A 20,884-nucleotide genomic window follows, 5' to 3' on the forward strand; every position below is an offset into this window, starting at 1 on the left:
CAAATGTATTCATCAGTTTTTGTTTAATACATTTTTTTGATTTGGTCTTTCGTTTCCTTGGTCTTTTGGTTTGGTTCATTTTCTGGTTTCATTTTCATTTTTCCTTCTACGTTATCTGTTTCTCTTACCTCTATCTTTCATGACGTTTCCGATTGTATAATGTAAATACATCTGCTCTAGAACATGGGTTTCCCATAGTTGAGTGGGTTAATTTCCGAAAAAATGCAATTTATTTATATTTGTAGTAAATTTCATTTATTGTACTTTTGAATATTATGTACATTTTATTGATTAGATTGTTTATTTGTATATTAATGGAAATAAAATTTATTTGTATTGTATTGTAATAAAAATATATTCTATTCATGAGTTGTAAAATCGCTTCCCGGTGGTTCGGAACCCAGCTAAAACTGTCCATTCATCTCTCATTATCATCCGCCTCATTACCCACGCACAAGACTAGAGCACATGTGGGCATCACTCTCAGCAAAATAAAAATGCATCAATTACTTTTAGACACATTGTAAGTTATCTTTCAAACGGGATTTCATCGTTACCTTATCCAATTCCTACCAAAAGAAGACAGTATTTCTCGATAGCACAAGGAAAACAGAGACAAAATAATCTGAACACGACTGAAGAATCGAAAATGTTCGCCGGATGAGCACTTGAGAAAGACTTGAAGACATTTTTTTTCGGTAACTATTAACGGCCGGATATCAAGCCAACTTTTAATCGCTAGGAAGTCTAACTTTTCAACACAATTTTTACTGTCACATAATTAGGAAGAAGAAGATTTCGACATTCCTAAAATGTATGGGAATCAGGCAAAAACATCACAAGTCTGGAATCAAATTAGTATATTTCCGGTGAAATATATTTTTCATTCTTCAGCGGATTCTAGTTCAGAACCTGGAAAAGAACGGATGCATCTTTCTTGTATGATCCGAAGAGGAAGAGTATATTGGTAGTCTTTAAAAAAATATAAATATAAATCTAAGTAACCTTTTAAATTATCAATTAATATTCGTTTAAAAGGGTACTCAGATTTATGTTTTTATTTATATTAAAAGTAGCCCTGAAAGAAGACAATAAAATGGTATTCTTTACTATATCGTGATAGGAGTCTGATGTAATATTAACCATTCATCCTTGTTTAAAATGATCAACTTCCTTTGTTATTTCCATCTGATCAACTTCCATTCATTTTTCAAGATAATATATTTTTCAATGATAAAACATTTTCGCCACACTGCACAGAAAGCAGCTGTTTTCCTGTCCCTACGTAGATCTGAAAGACATTGTTTGCAGACGACTCTAGTCTGACGTCAGAACAGGTTTATTTCCGGCCTAGGCCGGAAAGAGTACCCTTTCCAGCCGCTAACATGGAACTAAGAAAGGTGATCAAAAAACAGCTGATAAAAACTTTTCATTATTGTGTTCATTATTCAATAATTAAAACATTTATAATATATCATCTTATTGTCATTTGAAAGAATAAAAAAGTATAAACTCAACCTACCACATAATTGAACATCATCGTTTAGGTTATTTAGACAAATCAGAATTAAAAATAAAAATACTTGGACAATTTCCTGATATTCAGATTACCTCAGATTTGCTAGAGCTATCACCTTCCACTTCTGCTTTCGGAAGTGCTTAGTAAACAACTATTCTCATATATATATATATATATATATATATATATTATATATATTTCTGTGTGGCGAAAAATAGCGTTCGCACACCATATAATATATCTTATATCTTATATATATATTATATATATATATATTATATATATATATATATATTTCTGTGTGGCGAAAAATAGCGTTCGCACCACGGGCAAAAATGTTTTTCCGGCTCTCAATCTTTTCTTTGAAAACCGATTTCGAGCCGGAAAAATCTCATTTTCTGCTCTAGGTGCGAAATATACAATTGGTAATCAATTGTATTCATACATTGTTGAAGACGATCTAGCAACTTTGTGGAGCTAGATAAGGATAGCGTTATCTCATTTGTCGAATGATAAGCAAGGATAGCAACACCAATGTCAATCAAGTACTGCCATTATAACGTGGACCTCACTAGAGGTTTATTGCAATGACCGGTGTGCTATTTCGTAATCGGAGTCTCTGCTCTATATTGTTTCTCAACTTGGGCTGATTATGCAAATAAATTCATAAGTCCTCTGCCCATTGTTCGCTTTTAATACATTTTAAAATCCGACTCGCTCTCCACATTTCAATATGTATGCGCATGAGCTTCAACGTCATTCAATATTGTCGACAATAATATTGATATAATTGTTGCCGTGTTTTGCGTCATAGCTACAGTGAGGCCTACGTTGTAATGGCAGTATCATATTGGTGTAGTTATCCTTGTCTATCAATCGACAAAGCTGTAGCGCTTTCCTTTTCTATAGTAAGGTCCACATTATTGACCGAGCTAAGTGAGGTCTAAGATTCAAGTCGACGGTTTGGCATTTCTCTTAATGTTTAAATGCTTGAATGTTTATATGTTGCGCATTTACGGTGAAACCCGGTAATAGATTTTCATGAAATTCGACAGGTATGCTCCTTTTTTAATTTCGCTTCGACGTATATACAAGGTTTTTGGAAATTTTGCATTTCAAGGATAATATAAAAGGAAAAAGGAGCCTCCTTCATACGCCAATATTGGAGTAATAATCAGACTATAGAATTATTCATCATAAATCAGCTGACAAGTGATTACACAGATGTGTGGAGAAGCCAGTCTATTGCTGTATTTCCATAAGGTCTATAGTTTCAATCAGGTACTTGTGGATTCTATTGCTGTATTTCCATTAGGTCTATAGTTTCAATCAGGTACTTGTGGATGAGAATACTGCGTGAGGTCTACTGTTCACAGAACTACTAGTAATAGCAGTGGAGAAAGATAGGAGAAAAACGTTGCCAAACCTCTGTCTTGTCAATGCCTTCTATAGACGGTAGCTGATACAGGTTTATTGATGTAATATCAATTGTTCATCCTCGTTTAAAATAATCAATTATATTTTATTAAGCAAGAAATTATATTTTTCAATAATTTCATAATTAGGATGAAATATTTTGTTAATTAATTATCAATTCTACATTGTTAAAAGACGATCTGGCAACAGAGCAAAGCGAGAAAGAGATAGTGCTATCTGCTTTGTTGAATGATAGACAATGATAGCAATACCATTGCTAATCAAACACTGTCATTATAACGTAACGTGGACCTCTATAGCTCTGCAACGTTGCCAGATCGTGAAATATAATTAATTAAGGAAGTATTGAATCCCAATAATCAAAATGTATTATTAAATCATTGGAAAATATATCTTCTTAACGCATAAAATATAATTATTATTAAACGAAAATCCAAATTAAATGCTGTAATTCACCCCGAATACTCCTGCCACTGCAAATATTGACAACAGGGTAAACAGCTAGATGGAAATTCGAAGAGCGCTACTATTCAAAAAATATTTGTCAGTCCGGGAATCGAACTCAGTACCTCCTAATTGCCGGTCAGGAGTGCAGCATTTAATTTTGATTTTCGTTTAATAATAATTATTAATTCATTAGCACTTGAATAATAATTGCAATATCTCAGTAATTTCCATCTGAAGCTTAAAATATAACTTGTTACAGATGATAATTATTATTATAATATGATTTCAATACACTAGTTACCAGGACGTTAATAACAGTTTAGTCTTGAATATACTAGTAGTTCTGTGAACAGTAGACCTCACGCAGTATTCTCATCCACAAGTACCTGATTGAAAGTATAGACCTTATGGAAATACAGCAATAGACTGGCTTCTCCACACATCTGTGTAATCATTTTTCAGCTGATTTATGATGAATAATTGTATAGTCTGATTTTTACTCTAATATCGGCGTATGAAGGGAGGCTCCTTTTTCCTTTTATATTATCCTTGAAATGCAAAATTTCCGAAAACCTTGTATATACCTCGACGCGCAATTAAAAAAGGAACAAACCTGTCAAATTTCATGAAAATCTATTACCGCGTTTCGCCGTAAATGCGCAACATAAAAACATTATAAACATTTAAAAATTCAAACATTTAAACATTAAGAGAAATGCCAAACCGTCGACTTGAATCTTAGACCTCACTTCGCTCGGTCAATTAAAAATAAAGATGGTTGTTAGATATTGAATAAATATGATTATTTCAAACAAGAAAGAACATTTACTATAACATCACATTTATACCGGTATCAGCTATCCTCTATAGAAGGCAAGGGCAAGGCAGAGATTCGGCAACGCTGTTTTCCTATCTTTCTCCACTGCCATTATAACGTGGACCTCACTATAGCGTTTGTTGCCTGTAATTTCAGGAACTGTCATCGTATGTTTGCTGGCTTATCGCATTCTCTATTGATTCACGTACAAACTGTCACTATTCGTTGAATAAGAAGCTTTTGTGTTATTCTTAACTAATACTGTCAATAATTGTTTGAATCTAATTGAGTGTGATTCACGTTTAAAGTGTCAGCATTGTTTAAATGGGAGTCATTGACGTTGTTTACGGGGAATGGTGACAGTTTAGAGTGAATCTCAGTATAGTAGTTGCTTTACCTCATCACAAGGTGTTCACGTGAAGGCAAAATTAAACTTAAAAGTTGAAGGCAAAATTAATAGTGAAGTTGAAGGCAACATTTTTATTTGCCTTCTTTAAAGAAGGGAAAATAATCAGTAAAAGTTGTTTTGATACTTGAATGACAAATAAGAAGTTTTACAACTTTTGAAGAATTTTTCAAAGGATTAGTCCCACTTGCACAATGGCCTGTTAAATTTTAATCATGATTAAATGCCACGGGAACCAATCAGAGATTGGTTCTTGTGTTGAACTTATCTTCGGAAAAGCTTTCTCTGATTGGTTCTTACTCATGATTAGAATTTAACAAGCTTCGGTGCAACCGGGTTACCTAAATTAATCTCATCTGGGTTATTTTATTTTGTTGGATGTTTGTTTGATTGTTCAAGATCACAAATTTGGGCGACATGTACATAATTCAGAGCATAATTGAAATGAATTTATAATTTATTCTACTTTTATCAATGTTTAAACACTGTACTCCCCAATATTGTGTAAATGCTGATTTCTAATAAATAAATAATCATATTTGTTCACGGACAATCGAAACAAATACAGAGTTATAGCTGAATCAAGATATGTGCACAATATATAATATTCTACAATTCTGACATTAATATCTCATAGGAATGAAATACTAAACGTATATGTCAGTTCATGAGAGAGCACAGATTTACTCTTTATCTAATAAAGTATTCCAATATGGCCACTTGAATTGTTTATATAGAAAAACTACATAGCACCTTTTTTAAAAAAACTCGTAAACAAGCCTGGTTTTCATTGGTAGAGTTAGTGGTAAAGTTCCCTGGGCAAGTACTAACTATCTTGTGAACTCTCCCAATGAAAAAATTCATGGTAGAGTACTAGTTTTTAGTAGAGTAGAATGGGATAGCACCGTGTGATAGTACTCTACCACTTACCTCCCCCCACCACCGCTTCTCACTCTACTCTACCACTACTATGCTAATGAAAACGTCTTGAGTAATTAGAGTAGAGTCGTGCCGTAGGCTATCAAGTTCAAGAAGTATTGTTATTTATTAAATAGTATTAATTTATTAAAAAGTGTTTACAAGTGTTGATTTATTAAAAAGTTGCATGAAAAAGACTAAGAAATTGTCAAAAAAAAAACACTGATTTATTGATAATTATAAAGACCGGTTTCGGTTATTACACCATTGTCAATCTCTGATAAACTAAAACTAAATACAAGAGCAGCAGAATTTATACTAGTAGGCGAGTACTGCTATTGATCGAGGGAATGAACGCCTGCCATTGGCCTAGCTAGACAGTCTCCTCCCACTCAACGGTGTGACAAAATGGCGACTTAAGTAACAGAATCGCCATGATAATAAAACTTACTTTCAGTACGAATAAGAACCAATTTGGTTTAATTGGAACCAATTTTATTATCATGGCGATTCTGTTGCTTAAGCCGCCATTTTGTCACACCGTTGAGTGGGAAGAGACTGTCTAGCTAGGCCAATGGCAGGCGTTCATGCCCTCGACCAATAGCAGTACTCGCCTACTAGTATAAATTCTGCTGCTCTTGTATTTAGTTTTAGTTTATCAAGATTGACATGGTGTAATAACCGAAACCGGTCTTTCTAATCAGTGGTTTTTTGACAATTTCTTAGTCTTTTTCATTCAATATGAATAATTACCACAATACAACTTCTCAACTACACAAAAGTTATTAAAGTATTTACATGTTAAGGTTAGTTCTGTTCACTAGACAACACACTTTACCTACTATTCTCATTGTAGTGAAAACAGTTACTCGACCAAGTAAGTAGAGTTAGCTTGGTAGAGTTAGTATGCCAGTTACTCGACCACTAACTCTACTAGTGAAAACCAGGCTCAAGGGTGGTCACTAACGACAGAAAAAGTTGTCGAAGTCATTCAAGCGAAAGGCTTCGAACGAAAAACAGCTGTTTGACAGCATATTTTAACATAGAATAAATATAAATAACTCAATATTATTCTGACATTAATATCTCATAGGAATGAAATACTGAACGTATATGTCAGTTCATGAGAGAGCACAGATTTACTCTTTATCTAATAAAGTATTCCAATAAGGCCACATTAATTGTTCAATTAATATAGAAAAAACTAGATAGCACCTTTTTAAAAAAACTCGTAAACAAGCCTGGTTTTCATTAGTAGAGTTGGTGGTAGAGTACTAGTTTTTAGTAGAGTAGAATGGGATAGCACCGTGTGATAGTATTCTACCACTTACCTTCCCCCACCACCGCTTCTCACTCTACTCTACCACTACTATGCTAATGAAAACAGTCTTGAGCAATTAGAGTAGAGTCGTGCCGTAGGCTATAAAGTTCAAGAAGTATTGTTATTTATTAAATAGTATTAATTTATTAAAAAGTGTTAATTTATTAAAAAGTATTTACATGTCAAGGTTAGTTCTGTTCACTAGACAACACACTTTACCTACTATTCTCAATTTTAGTGAAAATAGTTACTCGACCAAGTAAGTAGAGTAGAGTTAGCTCGGTAGAGTTAGTACGCCAGTTACTTGACCACTAACTCTACTAGTGAAAACCAGGCTTAAGGGTTGCCACTAACGACAAACAAGTTTGTCGAAGTGGTTGAGAAAGGCTTCGAACGAAAAACAGCTGTTTGACAGCATATTTTAACATAGAATAAATAATCAATAACAATAAATAAGCCACCAGAAAATGGATATGATACAGAAATTATTCAACCTCAAATAGAGCAGCAAGGAAAAAATCGAAGATACAGAAACCAAATTTTGAAAATTTTTGATTGAAGCCTTTCGCTGACGACACACCATGTATGACTAAAATGTGTGTTCACACATCTTCAACACACTTGTCCTGTGGTTAGTGACCTCCCTCATTCTGTACATTTGAATTGTGTTCATTTCACTCTGATTTTGTAGCAAAAACTACAATTCCCCAATTCTGTAAATGATATTAACAAATTTTGTTTTTTGACAGAAATTGATGAGCGCCAAACGGCCGGCAGACGAACCGCCGCAACCGCCCCAACAACCCCAACCGCCTCCGACGTCCTCGGCCTCCTCGACCGCCTCCGGGGGGGCCGAAGGCCTCACAAAGTTCTCGGTGGAGATAGTGCAGCAGTTGGAGTTCACGACCTGTTCTAGCAGCTCGCAGATCTCGACCAATGTGACCGTGAAGGCGCTCAACACTTCGGTCAAGTCTGCACAGGCCAACCCGCCTTCAAGCAGGCCGGCGGCCACGCCTGAGCCGCCGCATCATCATCATAGTCAGCATCAACAGGTACAGTAGTTCCTTCCTATACTTTGTCTTAAAGACAAAAGGTAGAAGGAAGACGAGATGTTCAGATTACAAATGTACAAATAATCTACTCTACTAGTTTGGAAGTTTTGTATAAAATTATGGTGTTGTATATCAAGTTGAGATGATACTGTATAATATTGTGTTGATACTGTATCATTTATGGTGATAACATAGAGAAAAGATAGCATAAGAATATCTCCCATGATATAGAGCGTTTATGTTCCAAATTTCACTGTTAACTCAAGCCGATAGTTCTAGTCGGTAGTCTCATACTGTGCCGTTCTTGCACTCTCACCCGGCCAAAGCAGTCATAATAGACAGTAGTCAGCTTGAGTTAACAAATGAGTTATCAGCTTTAACCTTCTGGAAGTTGCGCCCTACTCTATCACACGAGCAGTCGTATGTTGACAACATCATCCTATTTTTTTATGTGTTATGTACTCTGTTTACTTTCAAAACATATTAATTAAATTGTATAATTATTAATATTTCCATCTCATTGTATTATTTTACGCTTATGAACATTTGCATGATTCTCTTTTTGTAGCCCAATAAGGTACACCAAACAAAGCCAACAATTCTGTGTTATTGGTTCTTTGGCAACCTCTTTCCCTATCATATGCACTACTTATGCACTGTCGCGACTAAATGGCACCTAAAGACTGAACCATTGCTCGGTTGATACTGCAACTCAGTGGAGTGATGTGGAGAAAGTTTTGAATGCATAGGTGACTCATTCGCTGACACCAGCCCATTCAATAGTTATGTGCAGCAAAAAAACTGACACTGTTGTACTTTTTACAACAGCGCGACTGCGCTGGTAGTTAAATTTGTAACTTGAACGCCTCATACCATGGGATATCTTTTTGTGCTATATTTTCTCTATGATCATAGCTAACATCAGCAGGTAGGCAACATTAGTCGGAAAACATCCATCTGAAAATGTCGATTTTGAGTCATCAGTGTGAAATCGTCCATTTGATGTCGTATATCTGAAATTAGCGTCAATCTGGGCAACGACAGTCTGAAACCGACATGAAGAGCGTCTGTCTAGAGTCATGCATCTGAATTAGTAGGTATCAATCTGAATTGATATAAATCATCTACGGTATCTGAAACATCATAGTCAACATCAGTGGGTAGGCGACATAAGCTTTCAGTCATCAATCTGAATTCTTAGTCTCAATCAACACATGAATCTGAGATCGTCATCTAGGTATCTGAAATCATAAATCACAAACCATTCATCTGAATTAGAATCAATCTAAACTCATCAATGTATCTTAATAAACAATATCAGTAAAAATTTCTAATGAGACATTCGCTGTTAAAATTTTCAAGTAGTATATTAAGGTAGAAGAAATTAGCTCATTAGTCTCCAGACTAGAAAGCTATAGTATTGACAATAAAAAAATGTATCTGAAATCAGAAATCATCTATCTGAAAATGTTCATCTGAATCTACATTCATTAGAAATCTTCAGTATCAATTAACAGATCAATCTGGTCTCGTTTTTTGAAATAGAACCAACCAGAAATCATCTAGATATCTGGAATTGTCAATTTCGAATTGATGAATTATTTATTTGCCAAAAACAAAATACAAAAAATAAATATATGCTGCTGCACTCAACTAAAATACATACATAAAAATTAGGGAACTGAAGCTTGTAATAATAATAAAATTTTGGATCTACTGGCAAATTATATAATAATTTAAAATACTGTATCTGAAATTTTCTTATTGGTGGTAACTTGTAAACACAATCTCATTTACTATTCTTTCTTTATTCATTTATACGATAAGTACATTATCAAAATAATAGGGTGAAGAAAAATAAAGTAACCTTGTGCCTCTCCCGTATTTAGATAAGGTTACACATAGTCCGAAATAGGTTGAGTCTTGTAGTTCTTCAATTCACAAAATTTTCAGTCCTCGAGTATTTTCACAAAGTAGATTTTCAAATTTAGATGCTTCTAAACTAAACATAGAAGAAATATTTCACATTATTATAAGCTATTATTATTATTTTATGTTTATTGTACAGAGTGGCGGGCAAGGACCACTTATGGTAGTGTCGTGTGAACACAATCTCATTAATTCATTGTTGAATATTTATTTATTGAATAAAGCAGACAATACAATAGTCGGAAAAGAAAAAAAACAGGCTATTGCCCAAAACTTCTTCAATTTCCTAATTATGTCTCAAATTGTCCAAATATTATCTCATTAATTGTTGAACATCTAATTGATGATTGCATGTTTATTGTTCAGAGTGGCCACCAGCAAGGATCACCGATGGTGGTGTCGTGTAAACAGGAGCTGGACGAGTATCCCGAGTTCGTGGACCTTGACCAGTGTGCGGCCGCCTTGGAGAAAGATGCCGCCGCCAATGGACACACGTTCACATCCTTCAGCGACCTCATTGGAGACGACACCTCCGATGCTATCATCACCTCTGATACCTTCAAGGTTGGTTGATCACATTACATGAAAATAATAATAAAACTCAAGAGGTTCACAGCCTAAGGGTAACCGTCCCCTGGAACCGTATTCAACCGATCCGTTCGGCCGTTGGATCGGACGAATCTGCCGGCCGTTGATTCGGCCGAATATGGTCGTCCATTGGAACCATTTACGTCAGTCTAGTTGCCAATTATTGAATTAACCACTATCATAGCCACCAACATTTTTCATAAACAATGATTTTATATATTGAGATTTTGAAAATTGAATAAACAAATATCCACTAAATTAGTTATTCATTATTAAGCAATCTTTGTTCACAGATTCCTTTGAACAACACGACGATGATATCTTTTGACTGGCATATCCCACAATGGAACATGCTCTTGAACCAAACTTATCAACTTTTCATTGTCAATAGTTGAAACTTCAAAAAACAAAAACAAACAAGACTGTGAAACAGTTTTATGTTAGGAACACTTTGTTGTCTCAGCTCGACTAGTTAGTTCGGCCGGATAGAGCCGGAAAATCCCATTCAATTCGGATCGAAAAAATGATCGGCCGGAGACGGCCGTGCACGGCCGTATGAACCTGTTGCAATGGACGATTCCTTTCTTTGTTGGGGTATCGTTCGGTAGTTTTCGGCCGATGCTAGTTCGGACGAAAACGGTTCTAGTGGACGGCCCACCTAACGCCAAAAAAAACTACTATTTTACACCAAGCTCATTACACCTACTATTGTAATAACACTGTAATAAAAAGTAAAAAAGTAAATTCGTATGGCTTTTGTTTGTGAGGAGTCCCTTGCGGGAAGGTCCCACCGCCTGAATATATAATTTAAGCCGTCAATGGGCCTTACGACTGTCATACTTCATCCGGGACCGACAGTTTAACGTGCCCATCCGATAACACGGGAGTGATCTGGCTAAAAAACTTTTGGTAATGAGCGGGTTTGAACCCGGGATCTCTAGGTTGCTACGCAAGCACTCTATCCACTAGACCACGGATCACTCAAACACTGTAATAAATATATGATTTGTTTCTATAAATTGTTATATTTTAATATAAGGCTGGCCACTAAAATATCCGTCTCACATATCCGATATGACTGTGAGACGAACAAATGAATCTTCTCTGTTTAAGTGAACAGCAGTTTTCCGCCTGCTGACCTACATCTACGTCGAAGCCACAGTCACTAAAGGAGCGTTTATAGTGGTCAAGTTTAGGCCTACTTTACTTTAAGTTTTGTATTACATGAATGTATTTTGGAAACTTGAAGTCAAGTTTACAAGACCAGAAACTTGAATCCACTTTAGCAATCCTTCTTCAAGTTTAGTTGATGTTGATCATGTTTGACTTCAGGATTTAACTTGACTCTTGAATCCAATCTACAAATAGGAAAATGAGTAAAAACAGTTGCCAGTCAATGTAGCAACGAAACATTAATAACTCAATATTTCCAAGTTCTGAGAGTTTATTGAATGTAATCATTCTATTATATTCGGTTTTTAATCAAATCAAATTCAAAATTTCTAGTTTATTTCTGGACTGAAAAGTGGACTCAAATCAATTCAAGTGGATAGCATAACCTATAATTTTCATTCATTCATAACTCTGCCTTCATTGTATTATCATTCATCCCATCATCATCATCTACGCTTAAATTACTTCTAGAAAGTCGTCTTCGTAAAATAATAAAAAACCTCAACGTTAGTGCTAGCAACGTTTTTGTTATTGTGTAGTCGAAAGTTACCTAAGAAACATGGATGCTTCAAGGCCTAATTTCATATAACTTAAATTTTTAATTTACTTTGCAGAAACAGAAAAATATGTCATAGTTCAATGAATTCAATTTGTTACTGGAGTTGTTTGTAGTTGAAAAGTTTAGATGCTAGCTTTGTAAACCACAGACCGCCTCGGGTTCTACCACTCCCGTGTTCGGGACATGTTGGACCGTTCGTCCCAGCTGTCTAAAACAGTCCAATTATTTTCAAAGGTTTTAATACTTATTATGTGCTCAACTTATTGACATCCAAAAGACGAATAAATATTATGTATTCATAACATTCCTAGTCATTTCATCGGTTTAATACATATTTTGTGCTCAACGTATTGACATCCAAAAGACGAATGTATTAGTATTTCAAAGTTAATTCGTTAATGTATTCTCCCATTCGTGTCGTACTGTATTCAACAATAATTGTTATTGCTTCTTTGAAAATGAATAATGTATTCTGATATCCATGTATGATTCTATTAATTCTTCAAGTTTTTTTTTTGAAAAAGAATGATTTATTAAATTTGAAATTTCAGGACCTGATCAACGAGATCTCAGACTACCCGTCAGAGTTCATGAAGGACTTCGCCGACTATGACGGCGGGGTGGGGGTGGACATCAAGCCTCACATCCCCTCCTCACCCCTGGACGAGCTCGCCTCCTCAGTCCGCAACTCCTCCTCCTATGGAGTGGGGGGAGGGGCAGGTGGAGGAGCAGGTCTACCAACCGAACTGAGTCCGGCAGCTCACACCCTGAAGCAGATGGCAGAGCATCATCAGCACAAGGCTCAGATGGGCATGGGTTTTGGGGCCTCGGCTCCACCCCCAAGGGGCAAGCCCCAGCCCCCTGGTGGGGCGCCGGTACCGCAGCCACCCACTATCAAGCAGGAGGTGAGTGAAATAGATGCCTTCTGGTATTTCTCTTTCAATTTATTCATTAATTTTACTGGATTGAAGCCAATTAAAGACAAATGCGGATCCACATGTTGGCCCAATGACGACAGTGTGTGGATGGATGGTTTGTCAGCGCTGGCCTTCATACGTTGGGTTACCAAGCTAGGCAAGTGACTGGGCCAACATGTGGACTGTAGTGAGGTCCACGTTATAATGGCAGTGTTTGATTGGCAATGGTATTGCTATCCTTGTCTATCATTCAACAAAGCGGATAGCGCGGGAACGCGCCAACTAAGCTCCCCGACAGTAAAGCTCCTTTTAAAACCAATTTCGAGGGGATTTACTGACGGCGTCACTTGAGCTCCTGAGAGAGGAGCTTTACTGACGGGCAGACTAGTTGTCGTCAGCGTCCGAGGAGCTTAGTTGTCTACGGTCCCGCTAGCGTGCAAGGTTCTTCATTCTAGTAGGGGATTTACTGTCGGGGAGACTAGTTGACGGCAAAGGTATATTTTGCCAGGGGATTTACTGACGCCTGTGATGAAAATAGCGAGGAGACTAGTTGTCGGGGAGACAGGTTGGCGGCGACCCTCGCTATCTCTTTCTCGCTTTGCTCTGTTGCCAGATCATCTTTTAACAATGTAGAATTAACAATCAATTAAAATATTTCATCTTAATTTTGAGAATTCATTGAAAATATAATTTCTTGCTTAATAAAATATAATTGATTATTTTAAATGAGAATGAGCAGTTAATATAACATCAATAAACCTGTATCAGCTACCGTCTATAGAAGACATTGACAAGACAGAGGTTCGGCAACGTTGATCTCTTATCTTTCTCCACTGCCATTATAACGTGGACCTCACTATAGGCATCACATTAGGACACTGACTGGGCACAAGTGAGACACCTGTGGTATCCGTGGTGTTCGGACTGGTGTCCCGAGTGGGACACTAAAATCGAGGGTGTCCCCAAGTTAGTCTTTGTGTATTTTATCGAGCTCAATAATTGATTATAAAGGTGCGTACAGATATACGCGCCGCGAACATGAGCAATTCTTTATTCTATATTCTTTATTGATTGGTATAATAAGTATACATCATAGGGAGAGGAAAAATAAGGTAACCTTGTGCTATTCCTCTCCCCAATTTAGATATGGTTACACATAGTCCGAAATAAGTTAAGTCTTGTAGCTCTTCACTTCGCAAAATTTTCAGATCACTAATATGTTCACAAAGTAAATTTTCAAATTTAGATGCTTCAAAACAAAAAATAGAACAGATATTTCACATTATTATCACTTGAATAGAGAAGATTCGTATATTAAAGAAATAATTTTGGAAAAGAACCGAAAAAACAAACTTAATTCTAGAAGCACAGCTGAGGTATAGAATGAAAATATAAAAGCAATTCACTTTTAATCAGCTGACTATATCTGTATTTTTACAGAAACGGTAAGATACCGATATAAAAAGCTTGGCATCAGCTGATTAAAAGTGAATTGCTCATGTTCGCGGCGCTTATATCTGTACGCACCTTAACACTGCCCCGTGACTTGTTCGGACACATTGTGTCCAAGCCTGTAATAGGACTAAATTCGAAAATTGATCTATTTCTTCACAATTCATAATATATTATTATACGTCTTCAAATATTACATACATGATATGATACAATAATCTTGATTAAATCGATTGTATATTTCGTGAGTGCATCAGAACTGCGAGTTTCAATTTGTCCAGTGTATGAATATAACCTAAAAGCTTCTGTTCAATTAGGTTTTAAAGGTAAAAGGAAACGTTAAGGAGGTTCGGTTTTGGATTTTAAACGACGATATGTCAATATTATTTGAAATGTTTTGATAGTTATATATAATAAACATGAATAACGAAAAGTTGAAATACTGGTAGTAACTGATAATATTGTAGTTCATACATAAGATAGGATATTTATTGATAATTGTTACAAGGCTGTCGCCTATGGTAACATTTACAAAAATTGACAATATAAAATTAAATCGAACTCAAGAAATAAACAATTATTTTACAGTTCCGCATCAGTATTAATCAATTATAAATAATATTATAGAAATTAATATTGTACATATTGAGCCATAAACATTATACTAAAGCATTATCACATTAGCAAACTAAAGTTTTTATTTGCATCCATGTGGAATGAAACTTATCATGAAAGTATATCATGAAAAATTAAACTTAATTATATAATACAATAGAGGGAGGGTCATAGATAGTTTAGAACAATGAAACTTGAGTAATAGTAGATTTTACCTAGATAAATTTCCTCCTATCTTAGTATGAAAACTTCTCATGTTTTTTATGTAATTTTCAATTATTATCCACTTTACTTTTCTACTCTGCTGCTTTCTCTTTTCTTCCTCACTCACTCGCATTTTTAAGATATCGCATATTTCGATACCTTATCGATATGCAACAAAACCTTTTCGATATCATACTAAACACTTTACCTTGTTTGTCTGTTTTGTAGGTTATGTACGGCAGCCCGGGAGGCAGCATACCTCCAACCCCGCCCACCCCTGGCCGGCCGATGGGCGGCTACTCGCCGTACGGAGGCAGTCCAAGGGGCGGTCAACAAGGGGGTGCAGGGGGCGGGGCCCCGCCTCCACGTCCGTCTTCAGGCCCCACCCCTCCCACGCCCCAGCAGCAGCAGGGGGGCGCAACTACCCTGCAAATCAGTCAGGCACAACAGCTGCATATTACCAATCAGGGACAACCCATACAGGTGTGTAGGTTTGCTCTTGTTTTGGGATTGTAACTAAATTATATATCAATAATTTTGTTAATTTAGATAAGAGTTATCTTCAATTCAATTTCATTTATTGCCAATTATAATATCCAAAACATATTACAATCTCTTTATAGTATGACATATCTGGGTTATTATAAGGACTGGATGTCCATAATAGGTGTACTATTTCTCTCATGACCGAATTTTATATTTAAACTAGTTGGCCCGGTGAACTTTGTACCGCCAAATAGTTTAATGCATCTTATGACAAACTTCAGCTGGATGCACACCTGAGGAGACGTGATTCGGCATTTTGCATCCAGGTGCTTCTTGCTTATTTGTTTTGAATAGCAGATGCTATTACACGTATTAATCAAATTATTAATTGATTTTATTTATATAGATAATTTCCAACTGCAGAAACCACCTGGTCTTCCCCGTTCCTCGGAAAGTGTAGACCGCGTCAGACTCGACGACACTGACTCGGTCTACATTTTCAGGAGTACAAACTGAACGGGAAAGACCAGGTGGTTTCTTTCTCATCACAGAACTAGTACTCCTAAACGCTGCAACCCATCGGAGTGAAGTATTTCGATCGGGCATTGCACCTCGACCCTCAACTCTAAAATATTGACGAAAAAGCGTTGCACTGTGACTTCAGATTCATTGTTTCTAAAAAAACTGCGAAACAGCGAACACACGATGTTCTATGTTCCAACGCTCATAGCAGCTGAAATGGCATAGTATGGGTCGTCTGCCAACATTCGTTCCAGGGCAACGAATACCCTCTCCCGTTGACGAGTACTGGCTGTTCGAAAAACATGCGTTTCCTCTGCACAACTCTGTATGACGAAGATTAAACTAAACTAAACTATAAATTCACTTTTTAACCATTTATTTTGTCGTTTGTCGCAGGTTTCAATGGCGCAAAACATGTCAACCGACGTGAAACAGCAGGCATCCAGTGTTTCGGTGGCTGCCCACCAGGGGCTCTTCTTCTCCCAACACCCCCACCATTCCCACCCCAGTCCAGGCTCCCCCTCACCCTCAAACCCTACTTCCCACCCTCCTCAGCCTGCTCCTCCTCCTCCTCACTCGTCCTCGTCCTCCTCCTCTGTTCCTCCCCCTCCTAATTCTAGTTCGTCGAGTTCGTTCTGTGGTTCGACGGGTGCGGCCGTGTCGCAGTCGCAGACGATCAACTTCACGCAGCAGACGATGCGACTGAGGCCGACCGCCAATCTGCTCAGGGCGCAGCCTATGATGACGCAGGTATGTCCGAAGCCAACTCAGATCTAATAGGGCCGGTTTCCGAGCTCGGGATATAGCCAAGTTCTAGACTTTAAACAGCTGGAGTCAGAAATTGGCTTTCCTAAACGGGGGCGTAGTTGCAGCAAAATAAATCTTCTCAATCAATCAATAAATTTCCTCATTTCTATATTTCAAAACGTTTTTCCTTGACGAAATGAAACTTTCCTAAACTAGTAGTTCTGTGAACAGTAGACCTCGCGCAGTAATAAACCACAGTCTCCTCTAATACTGTCCATCAGAGTAAATTCTGTCCTGTCCTGTCGTGTCGGCGAGATATCGGTGTATAAACGACTAATGGCTGTTGGGGTTGGTGTATCAAAAATGCAGACATCAAAAGCTTTATGCGTGTTATCTGATTTATCATTGTATTTTGTGTGACACTATTGTGATGTACTTTGAGATTTCAAGATTCTTTATTGCCAGAACAACTTTACATTGTATCTTCTTACAGCTCAATCATTTGATTGGTTGGCAGCCTTCCATCTAAATCTGTCCATTGCTACTCTCTTCCATTGTATGTAGTTTATAGCACCCAGATCCTTCGTCATTTGTCTTAGATACTGTAGCCGGGGTCTGCCACGACCCCTTTGTCCATCAACTCTACCTTCTAGAATACTTGACGTGAATGCGTCGTGTCTTATCATGTGTCCAATCCAAGAATGTCGTCTGTCCCTGAGAAAATTCAGAAGAGATCTCTTCTCCACCGCCCTCTGGAATACCTCCCTCATTCGTAACTCTGTCAGTCCATTTTATTTTTTGAGCCAGTGCTCATGCAGCGTATTATGGTCCTAGACTTTTAAACCGTCTGTTGCTTGAAGTTTCTGGAGCATCCCAATGTATACCAATTTGTTATTATTCTTTAACTTTCAAACTTTTAGACAGTATCTTCGACACTACTTATTAGGGAGACAAAATGAAGACTAATTTTGATTTATTTCTCAAATCTGTTTGTAAATCTCAATTCTATTCTTAAAATACATATCTTACTTAGTATAACAGAGCAGAAGAGAATTTGTTGTTTTATTTTTAAATATTGGTGATCTTTATCTTTGATGTAGAACATATAGTTGAATCTCAATTAGCCTATACTGATTACAAGAGCAACATTTGTATGAAAATAGCGTAAGAGAATGGAATTTTCTTTTTTCTTTTTTTCTTGATATTGTAAAGTAAAATTATAAAATCTAATAGTTATTAATATTACGATGTATATAGTATCTTATGCTATCCAACATTCTAGAGATACACATCCCTCATCACAAGCTTTGCTTAAGAGGGATGCAACAATATTATTCAGAATATGATATTTATGTAAACATTCATTATTTTATAAAGAATTTGTATTTTATGTTTGTAAGTATGAATTGTATATTAATTTTTTGTTAACATTAATAAATTGAATTGAATTGAAATTTTGAGCATTCGCCTCCAACACCACACTTCAAAAGCATTTAGGGCCGGTTTCCGAGCTCGGGATTTGGCTGAGTCCTAGACTTTTAACAGCTGGAGTCAGAAAATTAGCTTTCCAAAATGGGGCGTAGTCGCAGTCATTGTTATAGTCACGTTTGAATTAAATTTCAAAAAACTAGAAAATTAAACACAAAATAAAATAAAGAGAGAGTACTCTAAAATTCCAGCCATTTTGAATTATTTAGAAATGATTAATTTCGTCAAGGAAAAACGTTTCCAATTATAGAAATGAGAAAATAAAAACTGCAATTACTGTTATAAGAACTGCGACTACGCCCCGTTTTGAAAAGCTAATTTTCTGACTCCAGCTGTTTAAAGTCTAGGACTTAGCCAAATCCCGAGCTCGGAAACTGGCCCTTGAAGTCTTTTCCTCAGCCTTACCAATAGTCCACGTTTCAGACTCATAGAGAGCTATACTACAAATGCAACTCTTTATTAGTCTCTTTCTTATTTCCAAGGATAGACTATTTGAGGAAAGAAGCTGCCTTTTACTGATGAACATACCCTTAGCTTCTCTGGTTTGGCGCTTTATATCCAGTCTATCTTTGTATAAGCACGTCAAAATAATAATAATATAACACTTGTGAAATAAAAGAGAAATTATGGTATAAAATTAAGCATATGATAATATAAATCATATAATTTATGAAAATATTCAAACCATGTGAAACATACTACTACAATAACATTTTGACTTAGTCTTAGTTAGAAACAAACTACAATTCATATTAATAATTAATAAGTTATTCAGTGTTACCAAAAATTAAAAGTTACATGTTGAAAGGTACTTGTACACTTCATTCTCAATTCAATTCAATAATTTGTTATATTTTTGTTGTAGCAACAACCACAAGTACGACCCCCACCTCCCGACTACCAGTCACAGATGCACTCGATGCTATCGAATGGCATGGCGGGGCATCGGCCGCCCCAACCGCAACCTCATCCGCATCTGTCCCAACCGCAGCCGCATCTGCCGCAGTCGCAACCGCATCTGTCGCAAACGCAACCGCACCATGGCATGCCGCAGATGCGGTTTGCGTCCGCACCTTTGTTGCAGCAGCGGCGTATGAGTCAGCAGCCTATGCCTCCTTCAGGTCAGTTTTAATATTTGATATTCAGGCGAGGTGGGACCTTCTCGTAAGGGACTCCTCCCCAACAACAAACAAAAGCTGTACGAATTTAATTTACTAGAGATTGTCTGTAGTTTACTAGAGTTTGATAATAACGATAATAGTTTGATTTTAATAATAGAGTTTGTAATAACGTAAACTAGTATATACTAGTAGCTCTGTGAACAGTAGACCTCGCGCTCAGTAAGTACAATTGACCTGTTGTTATGTTTTCTCAAAAATTATTAAATAATTTATCAATTTAAAATGTCTAGAAAAAATCCTAAATAAACATAGAGCTTTCTGTCCTATCGTACCGTGACGTGTCGTCCCGGAATGTGAGTGTGAGCGCTGTTATCAGGTCTGGCTGCAACTGTCTACAACGTTGATGAAAAGATACATTTTCTAGATGTTCGATGTTTTTAACTTTTACTGTTATCTCAAGCCCATAGTCAACGTAGATCTTTTCCGTGATGCTGTGTGACGCTGGTGTTCTCTCATATTGTGCCGTTCATACACTCTCACCCGGCCAAAACATTAAAAATCGACAATAATCGGCTTGAGATAACAGTAAAAGTTGCGACATAAACGCCCTATACCATGGGATATCTACTTACGCTATTGTTTCTCTATGATTAAATTGATTATTTTATCAAGGAAATAATAATTATTATTAGATCAAATTTAATGGGATGAATTGAGTAACAGCTGTGTGACACTTGCTTGAGTACACTCAGTGACAAAATGGAGAGACTTGGCAACGTTTTTCTCCTATCTTTCTTCACTGCCATTATAACGTGGACCTCACTATAGAATCTATAGTGTGGTCCACCTTATAATGGCAGTGGATGGAGATAGAAGAATAGTGATGCCGATTCTCTGCATTAATTAATTATATTTCTACACTGTCAAAAACATAATTGTCATCGTTGTGGACCTAGAAAATGATGTACCATAGAGGAACAATAGCGTAAGTAGATATCCCATGGTGTAGGGAATTCATGTCGCAACTTTTACTGTTATCTCAAGCCGATTACTGTCGATTATTGTACTGTTTTGTTGGGGTGATAGTGTTTGAACGGCACAATTTGAGAGACTACCAGCGTCACACAGCTGCATAGGAAAGAACTACGTGAACTATCGGCTTGGGA

General features: G+C 36.7%; 1 protein-coding gene across 1 annotated transcript in view; it reads left to right on the forward strand.

Annotated features, from left to right (window-relative positions):
* Positions 1 to 20,884, forward strand: part of LOC111055278 (neurogenic protein mastermind) — a 48,469-nt gene that overhangs the window by 16,401 nt on the left and 11,184 nt on the right. The window contains exons 2-7 of the mRNA XM_039438732.1: positions 7,615 to 7,917; positions 10,213 to 10,410; positions 12,718 to 13,071; positions 15,583 to 15,837; positions 16,759 to 17,112; positions 19,463 to 19,718. Coding sequence (XP_039294666.1) covers positions 7,615 to 7,917; positions 10,213 to 10,410; positions 12,718 to 13,071; positions 15,583 to 15,837; positions 16,759 to 17,112; positions 19,463 to 19,718 — 1,720 coding nt within the window. The remainder of the gene's footprint in view (positions 1 to 7,614; positions 7,918 to 10,212; positions 10,411 to 12,717; positions 13,072 to 15,582; positions 15,838 to 16,758; positions 17,113 to 19,462; positions 19,719 to 20,884) is intronic.

The sequence above is a fragment of the Nilaparvata lugens genome, chromosome 12 (genome assembly GCF_014356525.2).
Source record: "Nilaparvata lugens isolate BPH chromosome 12, ASM1435652v1, whole genome shotgun sequence".
Taxonomy (NCBI): Eukaryota; Metazoa; Arthropoda; class Insecta; order Hemiptera; family Delphacidae; genus Nilaparvata; species Nilaparvata lugens.